Raw genomic sequence first — 27,984 nt, 5'->3', positions numbered from 1 at the left:
TGAACACATTCTGCAAACACAGGCGACGTAGAACATCTACACAAGACACGCCAGCACACATACTATCAAACTGGAGAAGACAATCCGTAACACACACGATTAGACACTGCAGAAGACACTCCGCGACACCTACCGCGGTCTAGTGGTAGAGCGTCTGTCCGGAGGGCGGAGGGTCAGGGGTTCGATCCACGGCCGCATCATAGCATAGACGATAAAGGTAGTATTTGTTGCTACTCTGCCTGGCGCTCAGCGTTAAGGGTCTAAAACAAGGACTGGTCGGCTCGGAGTAGATATACTGTGTCTGAGTATGAGCGAATGTCAGATGTGGTGGTTGATGCTTGTGAGATATCAGACAAATGTTGGACAGTTAAAATTAGTGTCTGTGGGATATCTGGCGAATGTTGGACAGTGGGGTTGGTGACTGTGAGATATCAGACACATGTTGGACAGTGGGGTTGGTGACTGAGATATCAGTCGAATGTTGGACAGTGGGGTTGGTGACTGTGAGATATCAGACACATGTTGGACAGTGGGGTTGGTGACTGAGATATCAGTCGAATGTTGGACAGTGGGGTTGGTGACTGTGAGATATCAGACACATGTTGGACAGTGGGGTTGGTGACTGAGATATCAGACAAATGTTGGATAGTGGGGTTGGTGCCTGATATATCAGTCGAATGTTGGATAGTGGGGTTGGTGACTGAGATTTCAGACAAATGTTGGATAGTGGGGTTGGTGACTGAGATATGAGTCGAATGTTGGATAGTGGGGTTGGTGACTGAGATATCAGACAAATGTTGGATAGTGGGGTTGGTGACTGAGATATCAGACAAATGTTGGATAGTGGGGTTAGTGACTGAGATATCAGACAAATGTTGGATAGTGGGGTTAGTGACTGAGATATCAGACAAATGTTGGATAGTGGGGTTGGTGACTGAGATATCAGACAAATGTTGGATAGTGGGGTTGGTGACTGAGATATCAGACAAATGTTGGATAGTGGGGTTGGTGACTGAGATATAAGTCGAATGTTGGATAGTGGGGTTGGTGACTGAGATATCAGACAACTGTTGGATAGTGGGGTTGGTGACTGAGATATCAGTCGAATGTTGGATAGTGGGGTTGGTGACTGAGATATCAGACAAATGTTGGACAGTGGGGTTGGTGACTGAGATATCAGTCGAATGTTGGATAGTGGGGTTGGTGACTGAGATATTAGACAAATGTTGAACAGTGGGGTTGGTGACTGAGATATCAGTCGAATGTTGGATAGTGGGGTTGGTGACTGAGATATCAGTCGAATGTTGGATAGTGGGGTTGGTGACTGAGATATCAGACAAATGTTGGACAGTGGGGTTGGTGACTGAGATATCAGTCGAATGTTGGATAGTGGGGTTGGTGACTGAGATATCAGACAAATGTTGGACAGTGGGGTTGGTGACTGAGATATCAGTCGAATGTTGGATAGTGGGGTTGTTGACTGAGATATCAGACAAATGTTGGACAGTGGGGTTGGTGCCTGAGATATCAGACAAATGTTGGATAGTGGGGTTGTTGACTGAGATATCAGACAAATGTTGGATAGTGGGGTTGGTGACTGAGATATCAGTCGAATGTTGGATAGTGGGGTTGGTGACTGAGATATCAGACAAATGTTGGACAGTGGGGTTGGTGACTGAGATATTAGACAAATGTTGAACAGTGGGGTTGGTGACTGAGATATCAGACACATGTTGGACACGAGGTTTGGTGACTGAGATATCAGACACAGTTGGACACGAGGTTTGGTGACTGAGATATCAGACATATGTTCGACACGAGGTTTGGTGACTGAGATATCAGACACATGTTGGGCACGTGGTTTGGTGACTGAGATATCAGACACAGTTGGACACGAGGGTTGGTGACTGAGATATCAGACACAGTTGGACACGAGGGTTGGTGACTGAGATATCAGACACAGTTGGACACGAGGGTTGGTGACTGAGATATCAGACACAGTTGGACACAATGTTTGGTGACTGTGGGATATCAGGAGAATGGGGGACGTGGAGTTCACTTTGCAGGACCTTAGGTGTGTACGTACGAGATGGCAAATGAGAGATAGATGTTGTTATAATAATTTGCCAGCGATTGAGTCACAACACTAGTGTTTGCCACTCTACAGTCTACTGGAGTGTATGCATCGGGATGACTCGCAGCGACTCACGGTCACAGTCGCTGCAGGCTGCCGCTGGGAGCAGCACGGAGACGTGCTGGCAGTGTGTGAGGATGGTTGCTTCATGACAGATGCGAGAGGTGTTTGCAATGACAATTCTTGTCCTCTGAAGTTACAGACTAGTGTGTACGCATCCAAAGCGGCATGGGATTCGCCACGTGGATGATGTCGCTTGTGGCCGAAGTGGTGGTAGTGACAGCTCTGACCCAGAAGCAGAGTACAGCACCACGATCTGAATCTGTACAAGGGAATATACTACGACCTGGGTATGTACAGAACACTTCGACCTGGATATGTACAGAACTTAATACTACGACCTGGGTATGTACAGAACTTAATACTACGACCTGGGTATGTACAGAACTTAATACTACGACCTAAGTATGTACAGAACATTATACTACGATCTGGGTATGTACGAAACATTATGCTATGATCTGGGTATGTGCAGGACATTATGCTATGACCTGGGTATGTACAGGACATTATGCTATGACCTGGGTATGTACAGGACATTATGCTATGACCTGGGTATGTACAGGACATTATGCTACGATCTGGGTATGTACAGAACACTATGCTATGACCTGGGTATGTACAGGACATTATGCTATGACCTGGGTATGTACAGAACATTATGCTATGATTTGGGTATGTACAGGACATTATGCTACGATCTGGGTATGTACAGAACACTATGCTATGACCTGGGTATGTACAGGACATTATGCTACGATCTGGGTATGTACAGAACACTATGCTATGACCTGGGTATGTGCAGGACATTATGCTATGACCTGGGTATGTACAGGACATTATGCTATGACCTGGGTATGTACAGAACATTATGCTATGATCTGGGTATGTACAGGACATTATGCTATGACCTGGGTATGTACAGGACATTATGCTATGACCTGGGTATGTACAGGGCATTATGCTACGATCTGGGTATGTACAGAACACTATGCTATGACCTGGGTATGTACAGGACATTATGCTATGACCTGGGTATGTACAGAACATTATGCTATGATCTGGGTATGTACAGGACATTATGCTACGATCTGGGTATGTACAGAACACTATGCTATGACCTGGGTATGTGCAGGACATTATGCTATGATCTGGGTATGTACAGGACATTATGCTATGACCTGGGTATGTACAGAACACTATGCTATGACCTGGGTATGTACAGGACATTATGCTATGATCTGGGTATGTACAGGACATTATGTTATGATCTGGGTATGTACAGAACACTATGCTATGACCTGGGTATGTACAGGACATTATGCTATGATCTGGGTATGTGCAGGACATTATGCTATGATCTGGGTATGTACAGGACATTATGCTATGACCTGGGTATGTACAGGACATTATGCTATGACCTGGGTATGTACAGGACATTATGCTATGACCTGGGTATGTACAGAACATTATGCTATGATCTGGGTTTGTACAGGACATTATGCTATGACCTGGGTATGTACAGAACATTATGCTATGATCTGGGTTTGTACAGGACATTATGCTATGATCTGGGTATGTACAGAACATTATGCTATGATCTGGGTTTGTACAGAACATTATGCTATGACCTGGGTATGTACAGGACTTTATGCTATGACCTGGGTATGTACAGAACATTATAGTGCGATATTTTGGTTGATTTACGACTGGGTGAGCAAAAGAGGGAGTTGGTGAATGATTCTGTGGGCGAGCTAGGCGAAGTTATTATTAAGATTCATATTGGAGCTTACAAAAATCATAAATGAAACTATCATCTTTACCATACTTCTTTTACAGCATATGTACTAATGCATCAGAAAGCAATAAACAAATCAAGAAAGAAATTAGGAAGCAACGAACAAATTAGGAAGAAATGAACAAATCAATGAACAGAAGCGCTCTGCTTTGTTTACAATTCTTGGATATTAACAAAGTGATAGACGAATTCACAGTGCTACTTGGAGTGTCACACGTCACAGATTAGCATCATGTTGGCCATTAATGGTCGGATTGATTTTGAATCCAAGAAAACCGAAGCCATCATCTTACCATTTGATGGAACAGATTTTGCCTTCTTTCTTCTCCGTGGTTGCTCAACAAAATCAGCTTGGTCTGCTTGAGAACGACGTAAATTCTCACGAATGACGACGAACCAGTGCCCCGTTCCACAAAGCCATCTTAGCGCTACGACTACCGTAAGCCTATGTAAAAGTAAGGGAGTTACGATCATCTTAGCGCTACGACTACCGTAAGCCTATGTAAAAGTAAGGGAGTTACGATCATCTTAGCGCTACGACTACCGTAAGCCTATGTTAAAGTATGGGAGTTACGATCATCTTAGCGCTACGACTACCGTAAGCCTATGTTAAAGTATGGGAGTTACGATCATCTTAGCGCTACGACTACCGTAAGCGCTAGCCTATGTTTAAGTATGGGAGTTACGATCATCTTAGCGCTAAGATGGCTTTGTGGAACAGAGACCAGGAGCGGTTTCTGATGAGGAGGTACCTATGTCAGGTTCATTCACCCAGACTGTTCTCAACTCGCTTATGTCAGATGCCGACTGTATTGGCTATATGACGTGGATGAGTCCTCGACCATCCATAATCAGATCATGTATTTTATGAACTTTCGTTGAAGGTCTTCCTGAGCTTTGATAATCTTTGAGGCTCCCTCTTCCCTCATCACCCCATCTGTACAACAGTGTAAAACGGGTACCAAAAGTCCCCTGAGGGGACAACAAGGATGTCCGCAAGGATTGCTTGTTGTAGTTGGCTTTTTCCATCGGAGATACTTGATGATGGCCAGTTTTGCCCATTGTCATCCAGCAAAAATACCTAGTCATTTTTTATGCCTGCAGAAATATGCAGCCTGGTTGTGTGTGAGCTCAAATGCATACGCTGGATAAGGGGGTACTATCGTCCTTCGCAGTTCATAACGTTTCAGCTCCCCCAACCCCGTCCCCCTTGTATATGGGCAGCTCTGTAGTATTTGAACACCCCTACAGAACACAAAATGTATAAAGCAGATCTATATTGTTTGAACACCTGTTCAATTTCCCACATGATTGCATTATGTGAAACTTATTTCTGGTGTCCCCTGTCGTGACGTTGCTGGAATAATGGTAACGTTTGATGTACTTGTGTGTAATAAACTTGAACACAGTGTTAGATTTGGAAAGCGTGCTGTAGCTGGATGTGTTATTGTGTTGACATTCCTTCCATGGTCGTTCACTTGGTGCCCACTCAGCATTAAAGTAGATCCCCAGACGATTCTGCACCACATCTCCACATCTAACCCCGCCCCCACCCATCACCCCCAACAACCAGTCCACACCACCCCCATTGTGTCCACAACCCCACCCATCAGCCACCAGTCCACCCCACCCCAACCCTCCCTCCTAGACTCGACACTTCGCTCACTGTTTCACATGAGCGAATCCCATGCGTAAACCACGGCACATCTGCCAATGAGGGGCATCATGTTTTCATGTTTATTTGACGGCTGCACACGATTTTTACATTATATAATCATGCAGTATTTTCATAAGCCTCTGGCTGCTACGCCACGCTCCCTCATTACACGGCCCTTCACAGATTAAGTTGATGTCACGTGACATTGGCACTACAGGGGGATTTATGGAAGTACACACTGTGATCATTAGTTGCGGCAAAAAAGGTTGTCTCTCGTGACCTCTGACCTCATTAACAAGGCATGGGCGAATCTCTGGTTAACGCCCAGGGCGGATCTGAGAGGACAGTGTTACAGTTACCCCACTGCCCTCAATGATGCATTAAGTACACCTCTGTTGTCCTGGCTGTCAGGTGTTAAGTACACCTCTCTTGTCCTGGTTGTCTGGTGTTGAGTACGCCTCTGTTGTCCTGGCTGTCTAGTGTAGAGTACACCAGTGTTGTTCTGGATGTCTGGTGTAGAGTACACCTCTCTTGTCCTGGTTGTCTGGTGTTGAGTACGCCTCTGTTGTCCTGGCTGTCTGGTGTAAAGTACACCTCTGTTGTCCTGGATGTCTGATGTAGAGTACACCTCTGTTGTCCTGGATGTCTGGTGTAGAGTACACCATTGATGTCCTGGATGTCTGGTGTAGAGTACACCTCTGTTGTCCTGGATGTCTGGTGTAGAGTACACCTCTGTTGTCCTGGATGTCTGGTGTAGAGTACACCTCTGTTGTCCTGGATGTCTGGTGTTGAGTACACCTCTGTTGTCCTGGATGTCTGATGTAGAGTACACCTCTGTTGTCCTGGATGTCTGGTGTAGAGTACACCATTGTTGTCCTGGCTGTCTGGTGTAGAGTACACCAGTGTTGTCCTGGATGTCTGGTGTTGAGTACACCAGTGTTGTCCTGACTGTCTGATGTAGAGTACACCTCTGTTGTCCTGGATGTCTGGTGTAGAGTACACCACTGTTGTCCTGGATGTCTGGTGTAGAGTACACCATTGTTGTCCTGGATGTCTGGTGTTGAGTACACCAGTGTTGTCCTGACTGTCTGATGTAGAGTACACCTCTGTTGTCCTGGATGTCTGGTGTTGAGTACACCTCTGTTGTCCTGGCTGTCTGGTGTAGAGTACACCTCTGTTGTCCTGGATGTCTGATGTAGAGTACACCATTGATGTCCTGGATGTCTGGTGTAGAGTACGCCTCTGTTGTCTTGGATGTCTGGTGTGGAGTACACCATTGTTGTCCTGGCTGTCTGGTGTAGAGTACACCAGTGTTGTCCTGGATGTCTGGTGTTGAGTACACCAGTGTTGTCCTGACTGTCTGATGTAGAGTACACCTCTGTTGTCCTGGATGTCTGGTGTTGAGTACACCTCTGTTGTCCTGGCTGTCTGATGTAGAGTACACCTCTGTTGTCCTGGATGTCTGGTGTTGAGTACACCTCTGTTGTCCTGACTGTCTGATGTAGAGTACACCTCTGTTGTCCTGGATGTCTGGTGTAGAGTACACCTCTGTTGTCCTGGCTGTCTGGTGTAGAGTACACCTCTGTTGTACTGGCTGTCTGGTGTCGAGTACACCTCTGTTGTCCCGACTGTCTGGTGTTGAGGACACGACTGTTGCCCTGGCTGGCTCTCATCTTATGTCAATATTCTATCGTTGACTGAGGATCACAATCTCGAGGTTGACTGAGGATCACAATCTCGTGGTTGAATGTGGGTCAGTCTCGTGGTTGAATGAGGATCACAGTTTTCAGATTCACTGCGGGGCAGAGTCTCCTGGTTGACTGAGGGTCACTATGTCCTGGTTGTCGGGTACTGAGTTCACCACTGTTGCCCTGACTGTCTAGTTTTGAGTACTGCGTTGTTTTCCTGGCCGTCTAGTGTAGACTGAAAATACATATTTCTTAATACGTCTTCAAATACTAGCTACTTCATCACTAGCTGATTAAGATAACCACACAAAACCAAATCCGTGTGAAAACAAAATAAACAACCTCGATTATATGACAAATAATCAATATATCTAGAATTATCATAACATAAAAGCACACTGTAGGCTTTCTTCAGTATCCTACCGTCATGCGTCTCTATTTATTTTAGCCAATACTCAACAGCTCTACACGGAGCGTTGACATACAAAGAGTAACGGTCGCAATCACCAGGCAATAACATTTGGTGTCTGAAGTTCAACATTTAGAAGTTTCTGACATGACATTAAATTTATATATTATATCTTGTCAAATCATTTAGACCCTACAATTCAGAACCATATAATATAATTGGTTGTATTTGTTTATCAAGATGTTTTTAATGATACAGTCGACAATGTAAAGTTTGCTGAAGTAAACAGTTACCTTCTTTATAACTTATGTCGCTCTTGAAGCTAAATCTTCAATACTTTTATTCATTTTTAAAGTACTAGAGGAAATAATTCTTAAATATTTATATGCATTTGAAAATAACATTTGCTTCCCTTTATAAAACCACACTTCTTTTGGCGTCCACCTACATGAAACAATATTTGTCTGTTTTAAATTAACTCTTACACTCCACACATCTGCGCATTATTCAAGAATGGGGTTGCTCCTGTAATCCAGATATTGCGTCAGATACCAGAATGACATCATCAGCAACCTTAAGTAGCACGATATCTTACATGTCAGGACATTTGTTTTGCAGATAATTCGATATGAAGAATGAAATAACAATGGACCTTTTATGCAGCCCTGCCTTAATCCTATAGGACACACAAAATAATCTGTACAAGTTTTGGTATTAGTCATTACACATGTTTTTACAGAGAAATAAATACTGTTAAATTTCTTTAACGTTTTCCCATTTAATCAAGCTGAATACAGGCAGTGCCAAATCTTAGTAAGATTTTCAGAGTCAAATGCTTTTCTAAAATCAAAGAAGGCAAAAACAATTTTTCTTCTTCTTGGTAAATGTTTCTGAATATATTCATGCAAAGACAAAAATGATCTCTCACCTGCGTCCTTCTTCCATGAAGCTGACAAGTCTGATTTCACTGGAATACTGATAAAAGTGGCGTCAAACCAAACCCACTCACTCACTCTTAACTCACTCTTAACTCTCTCTAACCTGTCTCAGGTTTAACTCTAGGTTTATGAGCTCTTTCAGTCTGAAGTCTACCTCTCTCAAAGTAACTTGTCTCAACTCTAGATTCTCAAATCTAGCCACCTAAAATTTGCTTGTCTCAAATCCACTTAACTTAACTCAATGTACTCGCCAAGTTGTAGGACGTGAGTGTACTCGCCAAGTTGTAGGACGTGAGTGTACTCGCCAAGGCGTAGGACGTGAGTGTACTCGCCAAGTTGTAGCACCTGAGTGTACTCGCCACGGCGTAGGGCGTGAGTGTACTCGCCAGGGTGTAGGGCGTGAGTGTACCCGCCAAGTTGTAGGGCGTGAGAAGTACTCACCACGGCGTAGGGCGTGAGTGTACTCGCCAAGTTGTAGCACCTGAGTGTACCCGCCAAGTTGTAGCACCTGAGTGTACTCGCCACGGCGTAGGACGTGAGTGTACTCGCCAAGGTGTAGGACGTGAGTGTACTCGCCAAGGTGTAGGACGTGAGTGTACTCGCCAAGGTGTAGGACGTGAGTGTACTCGCCAAGTAGGGCGTGAGTGTACCCGCCAAGTTGTAGGGCGTGAGTGTACCCGCCAAGTTGTAGGACGTGAGAAGTACTCACCACGGCGTAGGGCGTGAGTGTACTCGCCAAGTTGTAGGACGTGAGTGTTCTCGCCAAGTTGTAGGGCGTGAGTGTACTCGCCAAGTTGTAGGACGTGGGTGTACTCGCCAAGGTGTAGCACGTGAGTGTAATTGCCACGGCGCTGGAAGTCAGTGTAGTCGACAAGTTGTAGGACGTGTGTGTACTCGCCCAGGTGTAGCACATGAAGATACTCGCCAAGGTGTTGCACGTGAGTGTACTCGCCAAGGTGTAGCACGTGAAGATACTCGCCAAGGTGTAGGACGTGAGTGTACTCTCTAAGGTGTACTCGCCAAGTTGTAGGACGTGAGTGTACTCGCCAAGGTGTAGCACGTGAGTGTAATTGCCATGGCGCTGGAAGTCAGTGTAGTCGACAAGTTGTAGGACGTGTGTGTACTCGCCCAGGTGTAGCACATGAAGATACTCGCCAAGTTGTAGCACGTGAGTGTACTCTCTAAGGTGTACTCGCCAAGTTGTAGGACGTGAGTGTACTCGCCCAGGTGTAGCACGTGAAGATACTCGCCAAGGTGTTGCACGTGAGTGTACTCGCCAAGGTGTAGGGCGTGAGTGTACTCGCCAAGGTGTAGCACGTGAGTGTACTCGCCAAGGTGTAGCACGTGAGTGTAATTGCCACGGCGCTGGAAGTCAGTGTAGTCGACAAGTTGTAGCACGTGAGTGTACTCGCCAAGTTGTAGCACGTGAAGATACTCGCCAAGGTGTGGCACGTGAATGTACTCGCCAAGGTGTAGGGCGTGAGTGTACTCGCCAAGGTGTAGCACGTGAGTGTACTCGCTAAGGTGTAGCACGTGAACATACTCGTCAAGTTGTAGCACGTGAACATACTCGCCAAGTTGTAGAGCGTGAGTGTACTCGCCAAGTTGTAGAGCGTGAGTGTACTCGCCAAGTTGTAGCACGTAAGTGTAATCGCCAATTAGTAGCACGTGAGTGTACTCGCCAAGGTGTGGTACGTGAGTGTACTCGCCAGGGTGTAGCACGTGAGTGTATTCGCCAAGGTGTTAGACAAAGATTTTTCTGTAAAAGTGCAACGAGTCTGGGACATTCTATTGCCAGATAAAATACATGTATATAAATAGTGATGTGTATAATTCTAATTTACTGTAAGTGAAAGAGCTTTTCTAACCTTAGGTAAGGCATAAATACAAGCATTATGATAATTCCGGCTGCACGAAATAGGCAGACAGTTTTATGTTGTTCTTTATTCAATTATGCCTGCCTCCAGCCCTCCGCCGCTGTCTTATCAGCAGCATCCAGATCTAGCCTGCGGTCTTAACTGTTTACAAGTGTATATACAGCTTGCTTTGGTTAAGGCTCATAATCCAGAAGGATCAAATAAAATATCCAGTGTCACGTATTTCATGAGCTAATATGCTATAATTTGCAGGTGCCGTGCTATAAACGGCAGTAGTTATCAACCTATGTAAAGCTAGCACCATGGGCCATAATTGACTCCAACACAGGTAGGTACCACCACATCCTCCCGTTGTCTAGTGGGGTCAACTCTTGCTCCCTGTGTTGGAGGTACCACCACGCCATCCCGTCGTCTAGTGAGGCCAACTCTTGCTCCCTGTGTTGGAGGTACCACCACTTCCTCCCGTCGTCTAGTGGGGTCAACTCTTGCTCCCTGTGTTGGAGGTACCACTACGTCCTCCCGTCGTCTAGTGGGGTCAACTCTTGCTCCCTGTGTTGGAGGTACCACCACACCATCCCGTTGTCTAGTGACGCCAACTCTTGTCCCTGTGTTGGAGGTACCACCACGTCCTCTGTCGTCTAGTGGGGCCAACTCTTGTCCCTGTGTTGGAGGTACCACCACGCCATCCCGTTGTCTAGTGAGGCCAACTCTTGCTCCCTGTGTTGGAGGTACCACCACGCCATCCCGTTGTCTAGTGAGGCCAACTTTTGCTCCCTGTGTTGGAGGTACCACCACGCCATCCCGTTGTCTAGTGGGCCAACTCTTGCTCCCTGTGTTGGAGGTACCACCACGCCATCCCGTAGTCTAGTGAGGCCAACTCTTGCTCCCTGTGTTGGAGGTACCACCACGCCATCCCGTTGTCTAGTGGCGTCAACTCTTGCTCCCTGTGTTGGAGGTACCACCACGCCATCCCGTTGTCTAGTGGCGTCAACTCTTGCTCCCTGTGTTGGAGGTACCACCACGCCATCCCGTTGTCTAGTGAGGCCAACTCTTGCTCCCTGTGTTGGAGGTACCACCACTTCCTCCCGTTGACTAGTGAGGCCAACTCTTGCTCCCTGTTTTGGAGGTGCCACCACGCCATCCCGTTGACTAGTGAGGCCAACTCTTGCTCCCTGTGTTGGAGGTACCACCACTTCCTCCCGTTGACTAGTGAGGCCAACTCTTGCTCCCTGTGTTGGAGGTACCACCACTTCCTCCCGTTGTCTAGTGGCGTCAACTCTTGCTCCCTGTGTTGGAGGTACCACCACGCCATCCCGTTGTCTAGTGAGGCCAACTCTTGCTCCCTGTGTTGGAGGTACCACCACTTCCTCCCGTTGACTAGTGAGGCCAACTCTTGCTCCCTGTTTTGGAGGTGCCACCACGCCATCCCGTTGACTAGTGAGGCCAACTCTTGCTCCCTGTGTTGGAGGTACCACCACTTCCTCCCGTTGAATAGTGAGGTCAACTCTTGCTCCCTGTGTTGGAGGTACCACCACTTCCTCCCGTTGACTAGTGAGGCCAACTTTTGCTCCCTGTTTTGGAGGTACCACCACGCCATCCCGTTGACTAGTGAGGCCAACTCTTGCTCCCTGTGTTGGAGGTACCACCACGCCATCCCGTTGACTAGTGAGGCCAACTCTTGCTCCCTGTGTTGGAGGTACCTCCACTTCCATCCAGTTGACTAGTGGGGTCAACTCTTGCTCCCTGTGTTGGAGGTACCACCACATCCTCCCGTTGTCTAGTGGGGTCAACTCTTGCTCCCTGTGTTGGAGGTACCACCACGCCATCCCGTTGACTAGTGAGGCCAACTCTTGCTCCCTGTGTTGGAGGTACCACCACTTCCATCCAGTTGACTAGTGGCGTCAACTCTTGCTCCCTGTGTTGGAGGTACCACCACATCCTCCCGTTGTTTAGTGGGGTCAACTCTTGCTCCCTGTGTTGGAGGTACCACCACGCCATCCCGTTGACTAGTGAGGCCAACTCTTGCTCCCTGTGTTGGAGGTACCACCACTTCCATCCAGTTGACTAGTGAGGCCAACTCTTGCTCCCTGTGTTGGAGGTACCACCACATCCTCCCGTTGTCTAGTGGGGTCAACTCTTGCTCCCTGTGTTGGAGGTACCACCACGCCATCCCGTTGACTAATGAGGCCAACTTTTGCTCCCTGTGTTGGAGGTACCACCACTTCCTCCCGTCGTCTAGTGGCGTCAACTCTTGCTCCCTGTGTTGGAGGTACCACCACGCCATCCCGTTGTCTCGTGACACCAACTTTTACTCCCAACTACATTCTGTATATATAACCTCTCCCCGTGGATACATCATTAAAGAAGAAACATGTCTTTATTTGCAGAAACGTACACTCTTATAGTTAGTGTCATAGTTGCACACCAGTTATCGCCCTTTCTCTCTCTCGTTCTAGACTTCACATCTGTCGCCAAGATGCAGTTGTCATGCAGCCAGTTCCCACAACAAAAGCAGTATGTGTTCCATACTACCAAAGGAGTTATCTACCTTGCAGAGGAAACAAGACAGGAGTGTGTCCACATATTAGGTGAGACGCCGCCGTTCACAACAGCTGCACACGCACGCACACACGCACGCATACACGCACGCACGCACGCACGCACCCTGAACCTTCTTGTCATGACATGCAATGAAGGCACAATCGATATCTGTTATTGTCAGATATGGAAGGTATTTAACAGATAAGTTTGAAATACAATCTGTCATGTACACATATTGAAGGTACAAGCTGAGTGTTTGTATCACTGTCGTGTATGGAAGATACAAGATGTGCCTGCCTCTGACCATTCAGTTACTGGCACACCTTGTACCTTCCATACATTGCAAATACTGGCACACCTTGTACCTTCCAGACATGACAGTTACTGACACACCTTGTACCTTCCATACATGGCAGTTACTGGCACACCTTGTACCTTCCAGACATGACAGTTACTGACACACCTTGTACCTTCCATACATGGCAGTTACTGACACACCTTGTACCTTCCATACATGACAGTTACTGACACACCTTGTACCTTCCATACATGGCAGTTACTGACACACCTTGTACCTTCCAGACATGACAGTTACTGACACACCTTGTACCTTCCATACATGGCAGTTACTGACACACCTTGTACCTTCCATACAGGACAGTTACTGACACACCCTGTACCTTCCAGACATGACAGTTACTGGCACACCTTGTACCTTCCAGACATGACAGTTACTGACACACCTTGTACCTTCCATACATTGCAAATACTGGCACACCTTGTACCTTCCAGACATGACAGTTACTGACACACCTTGTACCTTCCATACATGGCAGTTACTGACACACCTTGTACCTTCCATACATGGCAGTTACTGACACACCTTGTACCTTCCATACATGGCAGTTACTGACACACCTTGTACCTTCCATACATGGCAGTTACTGACACACCTTGTACCTTCCATACATGACAGTTACTGACACAGCTTGTACCTTCCATACAGGACAGTTACTGGCACACCTTGTACCTTCCATACCTCACAGTTACTGACACACCTTGTACCTTCCATACAGGACAGTTACTGACACACCTTGTACCTTCCATACATGACAGTTACTGACACACCTTGTACCTTCCATACATTGCAGTTACTGACACACCTTGTACCTTCCATACATGGCAGTTACTGACACACCTTGTACCTTCCATACATGGCAGTTACTGACACACCTTGTACCTTCCAGACATGACAGTTACTGGCACACCTTGTACCTTCCAGACATGACAGTTACTGACACACCTTGTACCTTCCATACATGGCAGTTACTGGCACACCTTGTACCTTCCATACAGGACAGTTACTGACACACCTTGTACCTTCCATACATGACAGTTACTGACACACCTTGTACCTTCCATACATGACAGTTACTGGCACACCTTGTACCTTCCATACATGGCAGTTACTGACACACCTTGTACCTTCCATACAGGACAGTTACTGACACACCCTGTACCTTCCATACATGACAGTTACTGACACACCTTGTACCTTCCATACATGACAGTTACAGGCACACCTTGTACCTTCCATACATGACAGTTACTGACACACCTTGTACCTTCCATACATGACAGTTACTGACACACCTTGTACCTTCCATACAGGACAGTTACTGACACACCTTGTACCTTCCATACATGACAGTTACTGACACACCTTGTACCTTCCATACATGACAGTTACAGGCACACCTTGTACCTTCCATACATGACAGTTACTGACACACCTTGTACCTTCCATACATGACAGTTACTGACACACCTTGTACCTTCCATACATGACAGTTACAGGCACACCTTGTACCTTCCATACATGACAGTTACTGACACACCTTGTACCTTCCATACAGGACAGTTACTGACACACCTTGTACCTTCCATACATGACAGTTACTGACACACCTTGTACCTTCCATACCTCACAGTTACTGACTCACCTTGTACCTTCCATACATGACAGTTACTGACACACCTTGTACCTTCCATACAGGACAGTTACTGACACACCTTGTACCTTCCATACAGGACAGTTACTGACACACCTTGTACCTTCCATACAGGACAGTTACTGACACACCTTGTACCTTCCATACAGGACAGTTACTGACACACCTTGTACCTTCCATACATGACAGTTACTGACACAGCTTGTATGTTCCATACAGGACAGTTACTGACACGCCTTGTATCTTCCATACATGACAGTTACTGACACAGCTTGTATGTTCCATACAGGACAGTTACTGACACAGCTTGTATGTTCCATACAGGACAGTTACTGACACACCTTGTACCTTCCATACAGGACAGTTACTGACACACCGTGTACCTTCCATACATGACAGTTACTGACTCACCTTGTACCTTCCATACAGGACAGTTACTGGCACACCTTGTACCTTCCATACATGACAGTTACTTACACACCGTGTACCTTCCATACACGACAGTTACTGGCACACCTTGTACCTTCCATACATGACAGTTACTGACACACCTTGTACCTTCCATACAGGACAGTTACTGACACAACCTTGTACCTTCCATACAGGACAGTTACTGACACACATTGTACCTTCCATACAGGACAGTTACTGACACACCTTGTACCTTCCATACATGACAGTTACTGACACGCCTTGTACCTTCCATACAGGACAGTTACTGACGCGCCTTGTACCTTCCATACAGGACAGTTACGGACACGCCTTGTATTAGTTACGTGCCACGTTCTGTTGTAGATTGTCATACAGGACAGTTACGTGCCACGTTCTGTTGTAGATTGTCATACAGGACAGTTACGTGCCACGTTCTGTTGTAGATTGTCGTACCGCGTGGAGATGAGGCGCATGATTGAGATGAGGCCCCACTATAATACCCGCTTCTCCTGCTGTCCGGGCTGGGCGGGATATGACGCCCAAGAAAACGCCTGCCTGGAACGTAAGTCATTGTGTCTACATACCGTGTCTCGATCTATTCATGACTTGTCCAAAGTTGCTCACAACAAAATATCATGACTTGTATCAGGTTTCTCACGACAAAATATCGTGTAAATGGTTTGGTTTTGGTTGATTTGGTTTGTCGATAGAATTGTATTTCAAGGGAGATCACTCGTGATACCATGTTGGTCAACTATGCAGCACTTCTCTATCTTAGCATACATCAGCGTATATCGGGCGTCGCTATCTCTGTAAAGACTATTTGACCAGCACATATCAGGAGTGAGTTCCCTGCGACACAATATATACATCCGGTTCATCTACAGGTGTGACTCTTTGACTCAACTACAGGAGTGACTCTGTGCCCTGCAAAACAATAAATACAGCTGGTTCATCTACAGGAGTGACTCTGTGTCCTGCAACACAATATGTACATTCTGATTCATCTACAGGAGTGACTCTGTGTCCTGCAACACAATAAATACAGCTGGTTCGACTACAGGAGTGACTCTGTGCCCTGCAACACAATATATACATTCTGATTCATCTACAGGACTTAACTCTTTTACTCGTCTACAGGAGTGACTCTGTGCCCTACAACACAATATATACATTCTGGTTCATCTACAGGAGTGACTCTTTGACTCGTCTACAGGAATGACTCTGTGCCCTGCAACACAATATATACATTCTGGTTCATCTACAGGATTGACTCTTTGACTCGTCTACAGGAGCGACTCTGTGTCCTGCAACACAATAAATACAGCTGGTTCATCTACAGGAGTGTGTTTGTGCCCTGCAACACAATATATACAGCTGGTTTATCTACAGAAGTGACTTTGTGTCCTGCAACACAATAAATACAGCTGGTTCATCTACAGGAGTGACTCTGTGTCCTGCAACACAATATATACAGCCAGTTCATCTACAAGAGTGACTCTGTGTCCTGCAGCACAATATATACAGCTGGTTCATCTACAGGAGTGACTCTGTGTCCTGCAACACAATACATACAGCTGGCTCATCTACAGGAGTGACTCTGTGTCCTGCAACACAATACATACAGCTGGTTCATCTACAGGAGTGACTCTGTGTCCTGCAACACAATACATACAGCTGGTTCATCTACAGGAGTGACTCTGTGTCCTGCAGCACAATATATACAGCTGGTTCATCTACAGGAGTGACTCTGTGTCCTGCAACACAATATATACAGCTGGCTCATCTACAGGAGTGACTCTGTGTCCTGCAACACAATACATACAGCTGGTTCATCTACAGGAGTGACTCTGTGTCCTGCAGCACAATATATACAGCTGGTTCATCTACAGGAGTGACTCTGTGTCCTGCAACACAATATATACAGCTGGTTCATCTACAGGAGTGACTCTGTGTCCTGCAACACAATACATACAGCTGGTTCATCTACAGGAGTGACTCTGTGTCCTGCAGCACAATATATACAGCTGGTTCATCTACAGGAGTGACTCTGTGTCCTGCAACACAATACATACAGCTGGCTCATCTATAGGAGTAACCCCGTGTCCTGCAGCATAATAAATACAGCTGGTTCATCTACAGGAATCAATCTGTGTCATACAGCAACAATATATACAGATGGTTCGTTTATAGGAGTCTGTCTATGTCCTGCAAGACAACATAATAATTATAATAAACATATACACGTCTAGGAAAGGGGGTCGTGAAGGTTTGCAAGCCTCTCATCAGAAAGGTTGTTTGGGGTATGCTGGGTGGGGCAGGGGGAGGGACCACGTCATAAGAGACATTGCAGACATGGTAAGGGGGAGGGGTGGGGGGGTGGGGGTACATGCCAAGCAGGGAGTGGGTCAGGTAATAAGACTTGGGATATTGGAATTAGGAGGTGGGTTTAAGGGGTACTTAACGCCACATATGTTATCATAATCATTCTGATTAATGAGCTTCACATGTATGTTGTGCACACGTAACCTGCTATCAGCCAGGGTCAAGAAGAGTTTGTTGTCATTACGCTAATTAGTTACTTAATGACGATAATGCACCAATGATCATTACACGCCACACAAGGACGCAGTGCCCTCTACAATCACACATACATGTTAAGCACTGGTGTATCACGTGTAACAATATATGCTGCGCCAGTAGGGGATCTGCAAACTGTGACAAACACACCAGTGCAGGACCCATCCTAACTGCCTCACCAGTGACACTTGACTCTCCCAACTGAGGAAAGACACCATGTTCACACTTGTAACTGGCAGATCGACATGTGCCTTCTGCATTTACGGGTTCATTGATGGAAAATACTGAATTACAGCTTCGCTTTCATAAACCTGGCAAACATAATTGCCTGTTACGTCGGCTAATTGATAAGTTCTGAGCCTCTCATAGTAAGAATTGACGTCAGGGCGGTATTATGATATAGTTTTCAACATAAGCCCCTTCCACGTTGATACGCTTTTGCCAACGATGTTGGAAGGATCAGTCCTCTTGGCTGTCCAAACGTTTTTCACAGCTGCTTTGTCGTCATCGTTCCCCGAGTCAAAATGGGTTCTGGCTAGAGTTTTTTTTATCTTTGGGAAGAGATGGAAATCTGACGGAAATATATCAGGAGAATAACATGGAGTTTAAAATCACACTCGTGGATTGTAGCCATGGCATTGACTGAATTGTCGCATTGTCCTGGTGGAAGAGCACCCCCATTTCTCAGCTTCCCTCGTCTCTTGGTCTTAATTTCATCTTGTAATTGCCTCATAATATGCTCCGTTTATTGTCTGGCATTTAGGAAGATAGTCCCCCACGATGACACCATAGACATCCCAGAACAAGGAGGCCACACCCTTTCCAGCTGATGAGACAGCTTTTGCTGTCTTTGGTGGTGGTGATGTCAAAGTTTCCACTGTTTTAATCCCGTGAAGATCCGGGGCAGAATAGGTCTTCAGCAACCCATGCTTGCCGTAAAAGGCGACTATGCTTGTCGTAAGAGGCGACTAACGGGATCGGGTGGTCTGGCTCGCTGACTTGGTTAATGCATGTCATCGTATCCCAACTGCGTGGATGGATGCTCATGATGTCAATCACTTGATTGATCACTCGATTATTTACAGACCGCCGTTATACAGCTGGGATATTGCTGAGTGCGACGTTAAACAACACAAACAAACTACATAGTTGAATGTATTTAGAGATGCGGCATCAGTCAGATTGCTTCGTCTACATTTGTTTTCCCCAGCTGTCTGCATCCCCGCGTGTCAACACGGCGGCAAATGCCATGTGCCTAATACGTGCAACTGTGATGAAGGATGGAGTGGCAGTTCTTGTCAATCTGGTGAGTTTTTCAGACTGATTCGTCATGCATCAACTGTAAGTGTATGTGTATCGTGACTCATGTGTATCAATATTATGTCCATCGCATCGCGTATAAATACATGACTGTAATGCATGTATTCATCATTTAACTAAAGTGTGTATCCATTACGTAAATACATATGAATGACCGGAAACGGCACTTTTTTCACTGAAATGACACCTTTTCACTGAAACGGCGCTTTTTTTCCCACTGAAATGACACTTTTTTCACTGCCACGACACTTATGTCACTTAAACGGCGCTTTTTTTTCACTAAAACGGCACTTGTTTCACACCAATACCTCTACGAATGTAACGAGTTGTGTTACATCGGTACATGGTTTCAGCTTGCCTAAAACTTGTGGCCAATGCTTGACGGAAATCGTACTGAGAACGTCAAACCATCCACTGTAGACGTCAATCTGTAGACGTCAACACCACTTACACATCGCTTTGCGCTCCACCAAATCAAAACACGCAGATAACTGGTTACAATAACCATTCTGTGAATAATTACTGTCTCAAAGCACAAACAAACATCTAAAATAATTTCAGGAAGCATTCCATCAAACACAATAACACCCCAGTTTGGTTTGTTCCCAAAACGGTCTAAAACATAACCATTAAGGTTGTTATACCTCCAAGTCCAGTTCCAGCCCAACGACATCTGGATCGAAAGTGACGGTGTCGCCGACTTAAATTTACTGTTGAGACCTATCCGTCCTCGTGACGCCCCACAAGTGATAGCGACATGCCTGTAACGTGTCTGTATGTTTCGCGAGGACATGCCTATAACACATCTGTATGTATCTGTAGGACATACCTGTAACGTGTCTGTATGTTTCTAGAGGTCTTGTTTGTAACGTGGCTGAATGGTTCTGTAGGACATGCCTGTAACGTGTCTGTATGTTTCTGCAGGACATGCCTGTAACGTGTCTGTATGTTTCTAGAGCTCATGTCTGTAACGTTTCTGTATGTTTCGCGAGGACATACCTATAACATATCTGTATGTTTCTGTAGGACATGCCTGTAACGTGTCTGTATGTGTCTTTAGGACGTGCCTGTAACATGTCTGAATCTTTCTGAAGGACATGCCTGTAACGTGTCTGTATGTTTCACGAGAACATGTCTGTAACGAGGCTGTGTGTTTCTCAAGGACATGTCTGTGACGAGGCTGTGTGTTTCTCAAGGACATGTCTGTAACGTGTCTGTATGTTTCACGAGAACATGTCTGTAACGTGTCTGTATGTTTCACGAGAACATGTCTATAACGTGTCTGTATGTTTCACGAGAACATATCTGTAACGAGGCTGTGTGTTTCTCAAGGACATGTCTGTGACGAGGCTGTGTGTTTCTCAAGGACATGTCTGTAACGTGTCTGTATGTTTCCCAAGGCCATGTTTGTAACGAGGCTGTGTGTTGTTTCAGACGTTGACGAATGCCAGAGCAAGCCCTGCGAGCAGAGATGCGTCAACAGTGACGGGAGCTACCACTGCGAGTGTCACCATGGTTACCACCTCTCCGGGGACGGCCGCACCTGCACTTGTGAGTACATGGACATCATCGTGTCCTTTTATTTCCAGTAAATTTTCAAATATAACTATGTAACCACACACTGATACAGATCACACATACAAAGAGGCTCGCATGCTTGTGGTGAGGTTAACATAGATGGTTAATACATGTACAAAATGACCGATATGGCCATGTTGATACTTGAGTCTGTAGTTCACACAGGCACTCACATACCCGTATGCCATGTTGATATTTGAATCTGTAGTTCACACAGGTACACACATACCAGTATGCCATGTTGATACTTGAGTCTGTAGTTCACACAGGAACACACAGACCCGTATGACCATGTTTATACTTGAGTCTGTAGTTCACACAGGTTCACACAGACCCGTATGGCCATGTTGATACTTGAGTCAGTAGTTCACACAGTTTCACACTGACCCATATGACCATGTTGATACTTGAGTCTGTAGTTCACACAGGTACACAAATACCCGTGTGGCCATGTTGATACTTGAGTCTGTAGTTCACACAGGTTCACACAGAGCCGTATGACCATGTTGATACTTGAGTCTGTAGTTCACACTGGTACACATAGACCCGTATGGCCATGTTGATACTTGAGTCAGTAGTTCACACAAGTACACACAGACCCGTATGACCATGTTGATACTTGAGTCTGTAGTTCACACAGGTTCACACAGACCCATATGACCCTTATGGCCATGTGATGTTTGCATGAGTGGTTCCTACGGGTACAAACAGGCCTACATGGCCGTGTTGATACTTGAGTCTGTAGTTCACACTGGTACACATAGACCCGTATGGCCATGTTGATACTTGAGTCAGTAGTTCACACAAGTACACACAGACCCGTATGACCATGTTGATACTTGAGTCTGTAGTTCACACAGGTTCACACAGACCCATATGACCCTTATGTGATGTTTGCATGAGTGGTTCCTACGGGTACAAACAGGCCTACATGGCCGTGTTGATACTTGAGTCTGTAGTCCCTAAAGGTACTCACAGCCCCATAGGTTGATTTGTGAATCTGTAATTCATATATACGGGTGCAAAGAGACCATAATATGCTTGTGTCAATGTTTGAATCTGTAGTTTAAATATTTATATGGGGATAAATAGAATCCATATGATTGTGTTGATGTTTACACATGTAGTTCATGTGGGTACAAAGAGACCCATATGCCGTGTTGATGTTTGAATCTGTAGGTATAGAAAACTACCTGCTGTTGATGTTTCAGTCTGCCTGTCCTGCACAGATGAGTTCACGACCATGTTACAAGACCAGAAGCATCTCACGCAGACCGTCAACATCATACATGTCGACAATGTAAGTTACAGCCCTGCTACACAGGCTAGATGTCACTATATGTCTACAATGTAAGTTACATCCCTGCTACACAGGCTAGACGTCACTATATGTCGACAATGTAAGTTACAGCCCTGCTACACAAGCTGGATGTCACTGTTTGTCTACAATGTAAGTTAAAGCCCTGGTACAAAAGCAAGATGTCACTTTGTCGACAATGTAAGTTACAGCCCTGCTACACAAGCTGGAGGTCACTTTATGTCGACAATGTAAGTTACAGCCCTGCTACACAAGCAAGACGTCACTATGTCTACAATGTAAGTTACAGCCCTGATACACAAGCTGGACGTCACTTTATGTCGACAATGTAAGTTACAGCCCTTCTACACAAGCTAGACGTCACTATATGTCTACAATGTAAGTTACAGCCCTGCTACACGGGCTAGACGTCACTATATGTCTACAATGTAAGTTACAGCCCTGCTACACAGGCTAGATGTCACTATATGTCGACAATGTAAGTTACAGCCCTGCTACACAGGCTAGACGTCACTATGTCTACAATGTAAGTTACAGCCCTGGTACACAAGCTGGACGTCACTATATGTCGACAATGTAAGTTACAGCCCTGCTACACAAGCTAGACGTCACTATATGTCGACAATGTACGTTACAGCCCTGGTACACACGCTGGACGTCACTATGTCGACAATGTAAGTTACAGCCCTGCTACACAAGCTAGACGTCACTATGTCGACAATGTAAGTTACAGCCCTGGTACACAAGCTGGACGTCACTATATGTCGACAATGTAAGTTACACCCGTGCTACAAAAGATGGAGGTCACTTTATGTCGACAATGTAAGTTACAGCCCTGCTACACAAGCTAGACGTCACTATATGTCGTCAATTTAAGTAAGTCGTATTTTAACTTTCCAGGATATACTGACGCTGAACGTAACCAAGCTTCACAAAGATTTGCGGACACTGTCAACATTCCCAACTTCCCAGCCCACCCAGGAGCTACCACGCCCTCCTAGCTCAGCCACACCCTCCCCCGAGCAGCAGGTGCCGGATGCGGCCAAAATAAACACCTATTTGTCATCCCTGAGTGAACAGATTGCTATGCTGGAGGAGAGACTGGATGTCTGTAAGTTGGGGGTGCACACATGTTCGCAATGGACTGGATTTGTGCATGGAAGGGTGGGTAGAGAAGGATATGCAGGTGGGTGATAGGTGCCGGGTAGGTGTTATAGACGGGTGGTTTAGTGGACTGATGTATTGATAGATGGTCGGATGTATTGATAGATGGTCGGATGTATTGATAGATGGTTGGTAGTATTGATAGATGGTCGGGTGGATAGGTAGGTGGGTGGTGGGCTGGTACATGGGTGGATGAATAGATGGGTGGGTGGGTGTTGGATGGTTAGAAGGGTGGGTGGGTGGTGGGTTGGTGCAGGGATGGGGGCATAGATGGGTGGATGGGTGGGTGGTGGTCTGGTACATGGGTGGATCGTTAGATGGGTGGGTGGGTGTTGAGTTGGTGGATGGTTAGATGGGTGGGTGGGTGGGTGGTGGGCTGGTACATCGATGGATGAATAGATGGGTGGATGGGTGTTGGATGGTTAGATGGGTGGGTGGGTGGTGGGTTGGTACAGAGATGGGCGCACAGATGGTGGATGGGTGGGTGGTGGGTTGGTACATGGGTGGATGGTTAGATGGGTGGGTGGGTGTTGAGTTGGTGGATGGTTAGATGGGTGGGTGGGTGGTGGGTTGGTACACGGGTGGATGGATAGATGGGTGGGTGTTGGATGGTTAGATGGGTGGGTGGGTGGTGGATTGGTACAGATATGGGCGCATAGATGGGTGGGTTTGTACATGGGAGGACGGATAGTTGGGTGGGTGGGTGGTGGGTTGGTTCATATCTATTGACGCATAGATGGGTGGGTGGTTTGTGGATGGGTTGGTACATAGGAGGACGCATAAATAGGTGGGTGGTGGGCAGGCTGGTTGGTTGGTACATGGGTGGAAAGAGATTTTTGACCTGCATATATACTCCCACACAACCTGACCTGTACAAATACTCTCCCTCTTTTTCCAGGTACATGTACCAAGCAGTCACGCCAGATGACGGCGATGCCCGGGCCCCGTGCGAGATCCAAACCTCGACACGGTTAGATAAATGAGGCCAGTGATCGGACCTCAGCCCCACCTCAGCATAGAGGTCGTGTGTTGCCGCCGAACGTTGGGCTTCATCTTGAGATAGTGACTCAAATGTGACAGCGTTAACTTTTCAGATAGTAAATATCTATAGCGATATAGTGATCTATTTGTTTCTTCTTTCTTATGAACGCATATCATGCATACACATATAACTATTTTATTGAGTGATTGAGTGATTATTTGGTTGGTTGATTGGTTGGTTGGTTGGTTGAATGGTTGATTGGTTGGTTTGTTGGTTTGTTGGTTGATTGCTTGCGTGCTTGATGCAAGTAGTCCCCAGTGAAATGGTTAGCATGGGACAAGTATATGATGTAATCTAGATCTATGTGTAGAAATATCAGGTATATGGACGTACGTACATGTATTATTTCGGACAAAGTCCTACGGATCGGGAAAGGTTCAGAGAGGTCGGCCAAGCACTCCCGACAGTATGGTGCGTCCGGTAACATTCGGGGAACTCAGCCGATTTTGTCTAGTCGGATTACAATCGTGACTATGTCGTGGCAGATTCTGCTGTATCGGATCAAAATCGTAACAATTTCCTGTGTTGTCGGGACGGTGTCCTGTGGATCAGGACGCTGTCCTCATGAACGGGCATGAATTGTCGGGACAGATTCGGTCGTTTTGTACCATGCGGAATATACAAATCGGATAAGATTCGGATTGAGAACGGGAGAGTCGGGACGAATTCGACTGGAAACGGCTGAATCGGGACGCTTCCTAAACAATATCTGATTGTTTGTGAAATTCCCGCAACCAATCACTGGATCTTGATCAGACTTTTGACAAATTTTAATCGGGAATGGTCCTATCAAGGGCGGCAGTCAAAATCCTGAACTGGTGACTGAGCCCTGATAATGGCATAGGATGAGGCATGAGTAGGTCTTCAGCAACCCATGCTAGCCGTAATAGGCGACTATGCTTGTCGTAAGAGGCGACTAATAGGATCGGGTGGTCAGGCTCGCCGACTTTGTTCATGCATGTCGTCGTATCCCAATTGCGTAGATCGATACTAATGATGAACGTCGATCACTGAATTGTCTGGCCCAGACCGCCGTCATATAGTTGTACTATTGCAGAGTTAGCGTTGAACAGCAAACAAACAAAACAAACAAACAAAACAGATATACGGACATGAAGAACACGAAATGACATGATCATAGAATGTTTAATACGCTGACTATCCTCCATCAAGCAAATTGAATTTCACGAAAGGCACTTTACATATATCAGACAACGCCATGCTTCCTATTATCTACCTGTATGTCAGTAGACTGCAGCCGCCTGTATTTCGTCCTAATACAACAACCACCTGGCAATGTCCGCTACACACGTGTGTGGGAGTCAAGAACGTTTTGTCATGGAGTCAACGATGTATTGTGAGACGGCTACGTCAATCCACTGATAAAGGCTAGCCTGCGATATTTATATACCTAGTAGAAACATTGTCTTTAAATAACTCCCTTTTCCGCTCCGGACGTAAATCGGGCCTGGTTATTTCGGCGATTGCCAAAACGAGGCTGGCCCACACACACCTGGTCTGCAGACCGGGGGCAGGATATTCACTTCATAACTCTCACATTATTACATGAAAAATATGTTCAAAGAACTTTCATTATCCTTCCCCTCGTTTTTCCATCACCCAACCTGACCCCCCAGCCAGCTCCCGGAGCTTTGCCTCACATGTGGACGTACGGCTGTCAGTGTTGCTTCTCCATACATTCATCCTCTTTGAACTGATGTATGATGACAGCTGCGCAAGCTGAACCGCAAAAACCGGAAGTGAGTTCAGAACCCACGTCAGGTCCTCGGGGACCTCCTTGACGTAACAGATAGACAGGTGTTAAGCCATTGTGACAGACTTACATGTATTTAGGCCATTGTGACAGACTGACATGTATTTAAGCCATGGTGACAGACTGACAAGTATTTAAGCCATGGTGACAGACTGACATGTATTTAGGCCATGGTGACAGACAGACATGTATTTAAGCCATGGTGACAGACTGACGTGTATTTAAGCCATGGTGACAGACTGACATGTATTTAAGTGATGGTGACAGACTGACGTGTATTTAAGTCATTGTGACAGACTGACGTGTATTTAAGTCATTGTGACAGACAGACATGTATTTAGGCCATTGTGACAGACTGACATGTATTTAAGCCATGGTGACAGACTGACAAGTATTTAAGCCATGGTGACAGACTGACATGTATTTAGGCCATGGTGACAGACAGACATGTATTTAAGCCATGGTGACAGACTGACGTGTATTTAAGCCATGGTGACAGACTGACATGTATTTAAGTGATGGTGACAGACTGACGTGTATTTAAGTCATTGTGACAGACTGACGTGTATTTAAGTCATTGTGACAGACAGACATGTATTTAGGCCATTGTGACAGACTGACATGTATTTAAGCCATGGTGACAGACTGACAAGTATTTAAGCCATGGTGACAGACTGACATGTATTTAGGCCATGGTGACAGACTGACATGTATTTAAGCCATGGTGACAGACTGACGTGTATTTAAGCCATGGTGACAGACAGACATGTATTTAAGCCATGGTGACAGACTGACATGTATTTAAGCCATGGTGACAGACTGACATGTATTTAAGTGATGGTGACAGACTGACGTGTATTTAAGTCATTGTGACAGACTGACATGTATTTAAGCCATGGTAACAGACTGGCATGTATTAAAGCCATGGTGACAGACTGACGTGTATTTAAGCTATGGTGACAGACTGACATGTATTTGAGTCATTGTGACAGACTGACATATATTTAAGTCATTGTGACAGACTGACGTGTTTTTAAGCCACGGCGACAGACTGACATGTATTTAAGTCATTTTGACAGACTGGCGTGTATTTAAGCCATGGTAACAGACTGACATGTATTAAAGCCATGGTGACGGACTTACATGTCTTCAAGGTGTGGAGACGAGCCTGTTTCACTTATCTTCAGCGAACTAGCCGTGGTGGCGAGCGTTTGTGACATTCAAAGAGCTCAGACAGCGCTCTACATGACTGAAATACCCGTGTTTAACAACCATATGTGTGGGTTCTGATATATATGTATTTAACATGTGATATGTGTTTGAAAACCTTTTTGTGTACAGCTCTTGGATAGACGTGTTTGACAACCACCTTTGTTAACAGGCTTGTGATACATGTGCTTCACAACCGCCTGTGTGTTCAGCCCTGAGATACACGTGTTTGACAACCCTCTGTGTTTACAGCTCTGAGATACACGTGTTTGACAACCGTCTGTGTTTACATCTCTGAGATACACGTGTTTGACAACCCTCTGTGTTTACAGCTCTATGGTACATGTGTTTGACAACCCTTTGTGTTTACAACTCTATGGTACATGTGTTTGACAAATACATCATAGTGTAATATGGAAACCTAGGTGGGACATTGTCGCCTTGTCGCCCTCA

General features: G+C 45.9%; 1 protein-coding gene across 3 annotated transcripts; it reads left to right on the top strand.

The window, feature by feature from the left end:
- Window positions 1-139: 139 nt before the first annotated feature.
- On the top strand, window positions 140-24,620 carry LOC139459595 (epidermal growth factor-like protein 7). Of its 3 annotated transcripts, none has more exons than XM_071241157.1 (8): window positions 140-217; window positions 13,018-13,149; window positions 15,990-16,108; window positions 19,337-19,432; window positions 20,881-20,997; window positions 22,236-22,324; window positions 23,243-23,453; window positions 24,405-24,620. In XM_071241157.1, exons 2-8 carry the CDS (start codon window positions 13,049-13,051, stop codon window positions 24,479-24,481), a joined length of 810 nt encoding a protein of 269 aa, XP_071097258.1. In that variant the 5' UTR covers window positions 140-217; window positions 13,018-13,048; the 3' UTR covers window positions 24,482-24,620. The 3 variants fall into 3 exon arrangements, with proteins under 3 accessions (XP_071097258.1, XP_071097257.1, XP_071097259.1); XM_071241156.1 differs by lacking the exon at window positions 140-217 and adding an exon at window positions 2,233-2,484; XM_071241158.1 differs by lacking the exon at window positions 140-217 and adding an exon at window positions 10,851-10,889.
- The last annotated feature ends 3,364 nt before the right edge of the window (window positions 24,621-27,984 follow it).

The sequence above is a fragment of the Haliotis cracherodii genome, unplaced genomic scaffold, assembly GCF_022045235.1.
Source record: "Haliotis cracherodii isolate W230 unplaced genomic scaffold, xgHalCrac1.p SCAF_13, whole genome shotgun sequence".
In the NCBI taxonomy this organism is placed as follows: Eukaryota; Metazoa; Mollusca; class Gastropoda; order Lepetellida; family Haliotidae; genus Haliotis; species Haliotis cracherodii.
Note: the sequence above shows the minus strand (reverse complement) of the source record. Positions and strands in the feature narration are given on the sequence as shown.

Bases quoted from the DNA above. Each gene is read 5' to 3' on its own strand.
- LOC139459595 (XM_071241156.1), top strand. From the start codon at position 2,363: ATGGGATTCGCCACGTGGATGATGTCGCTTGTGGCCGAAGTGGTGGTA. The intron at 16,109-19,336 runs GTAAGTCATTGT...TGTTTTCCCCAG, and splicing joins AGAAAACGCCTGCCTGGAAC to CTGTCTGCATCCCCGCGTGT. The intron at 19,433-20,880 runs GTGAGTTTTTCA...GTGTTGTTTCAG, and splicing joins TGGCAGTTCTTGTCAATCTG to ACGTTGACGAATGCCAGAGC.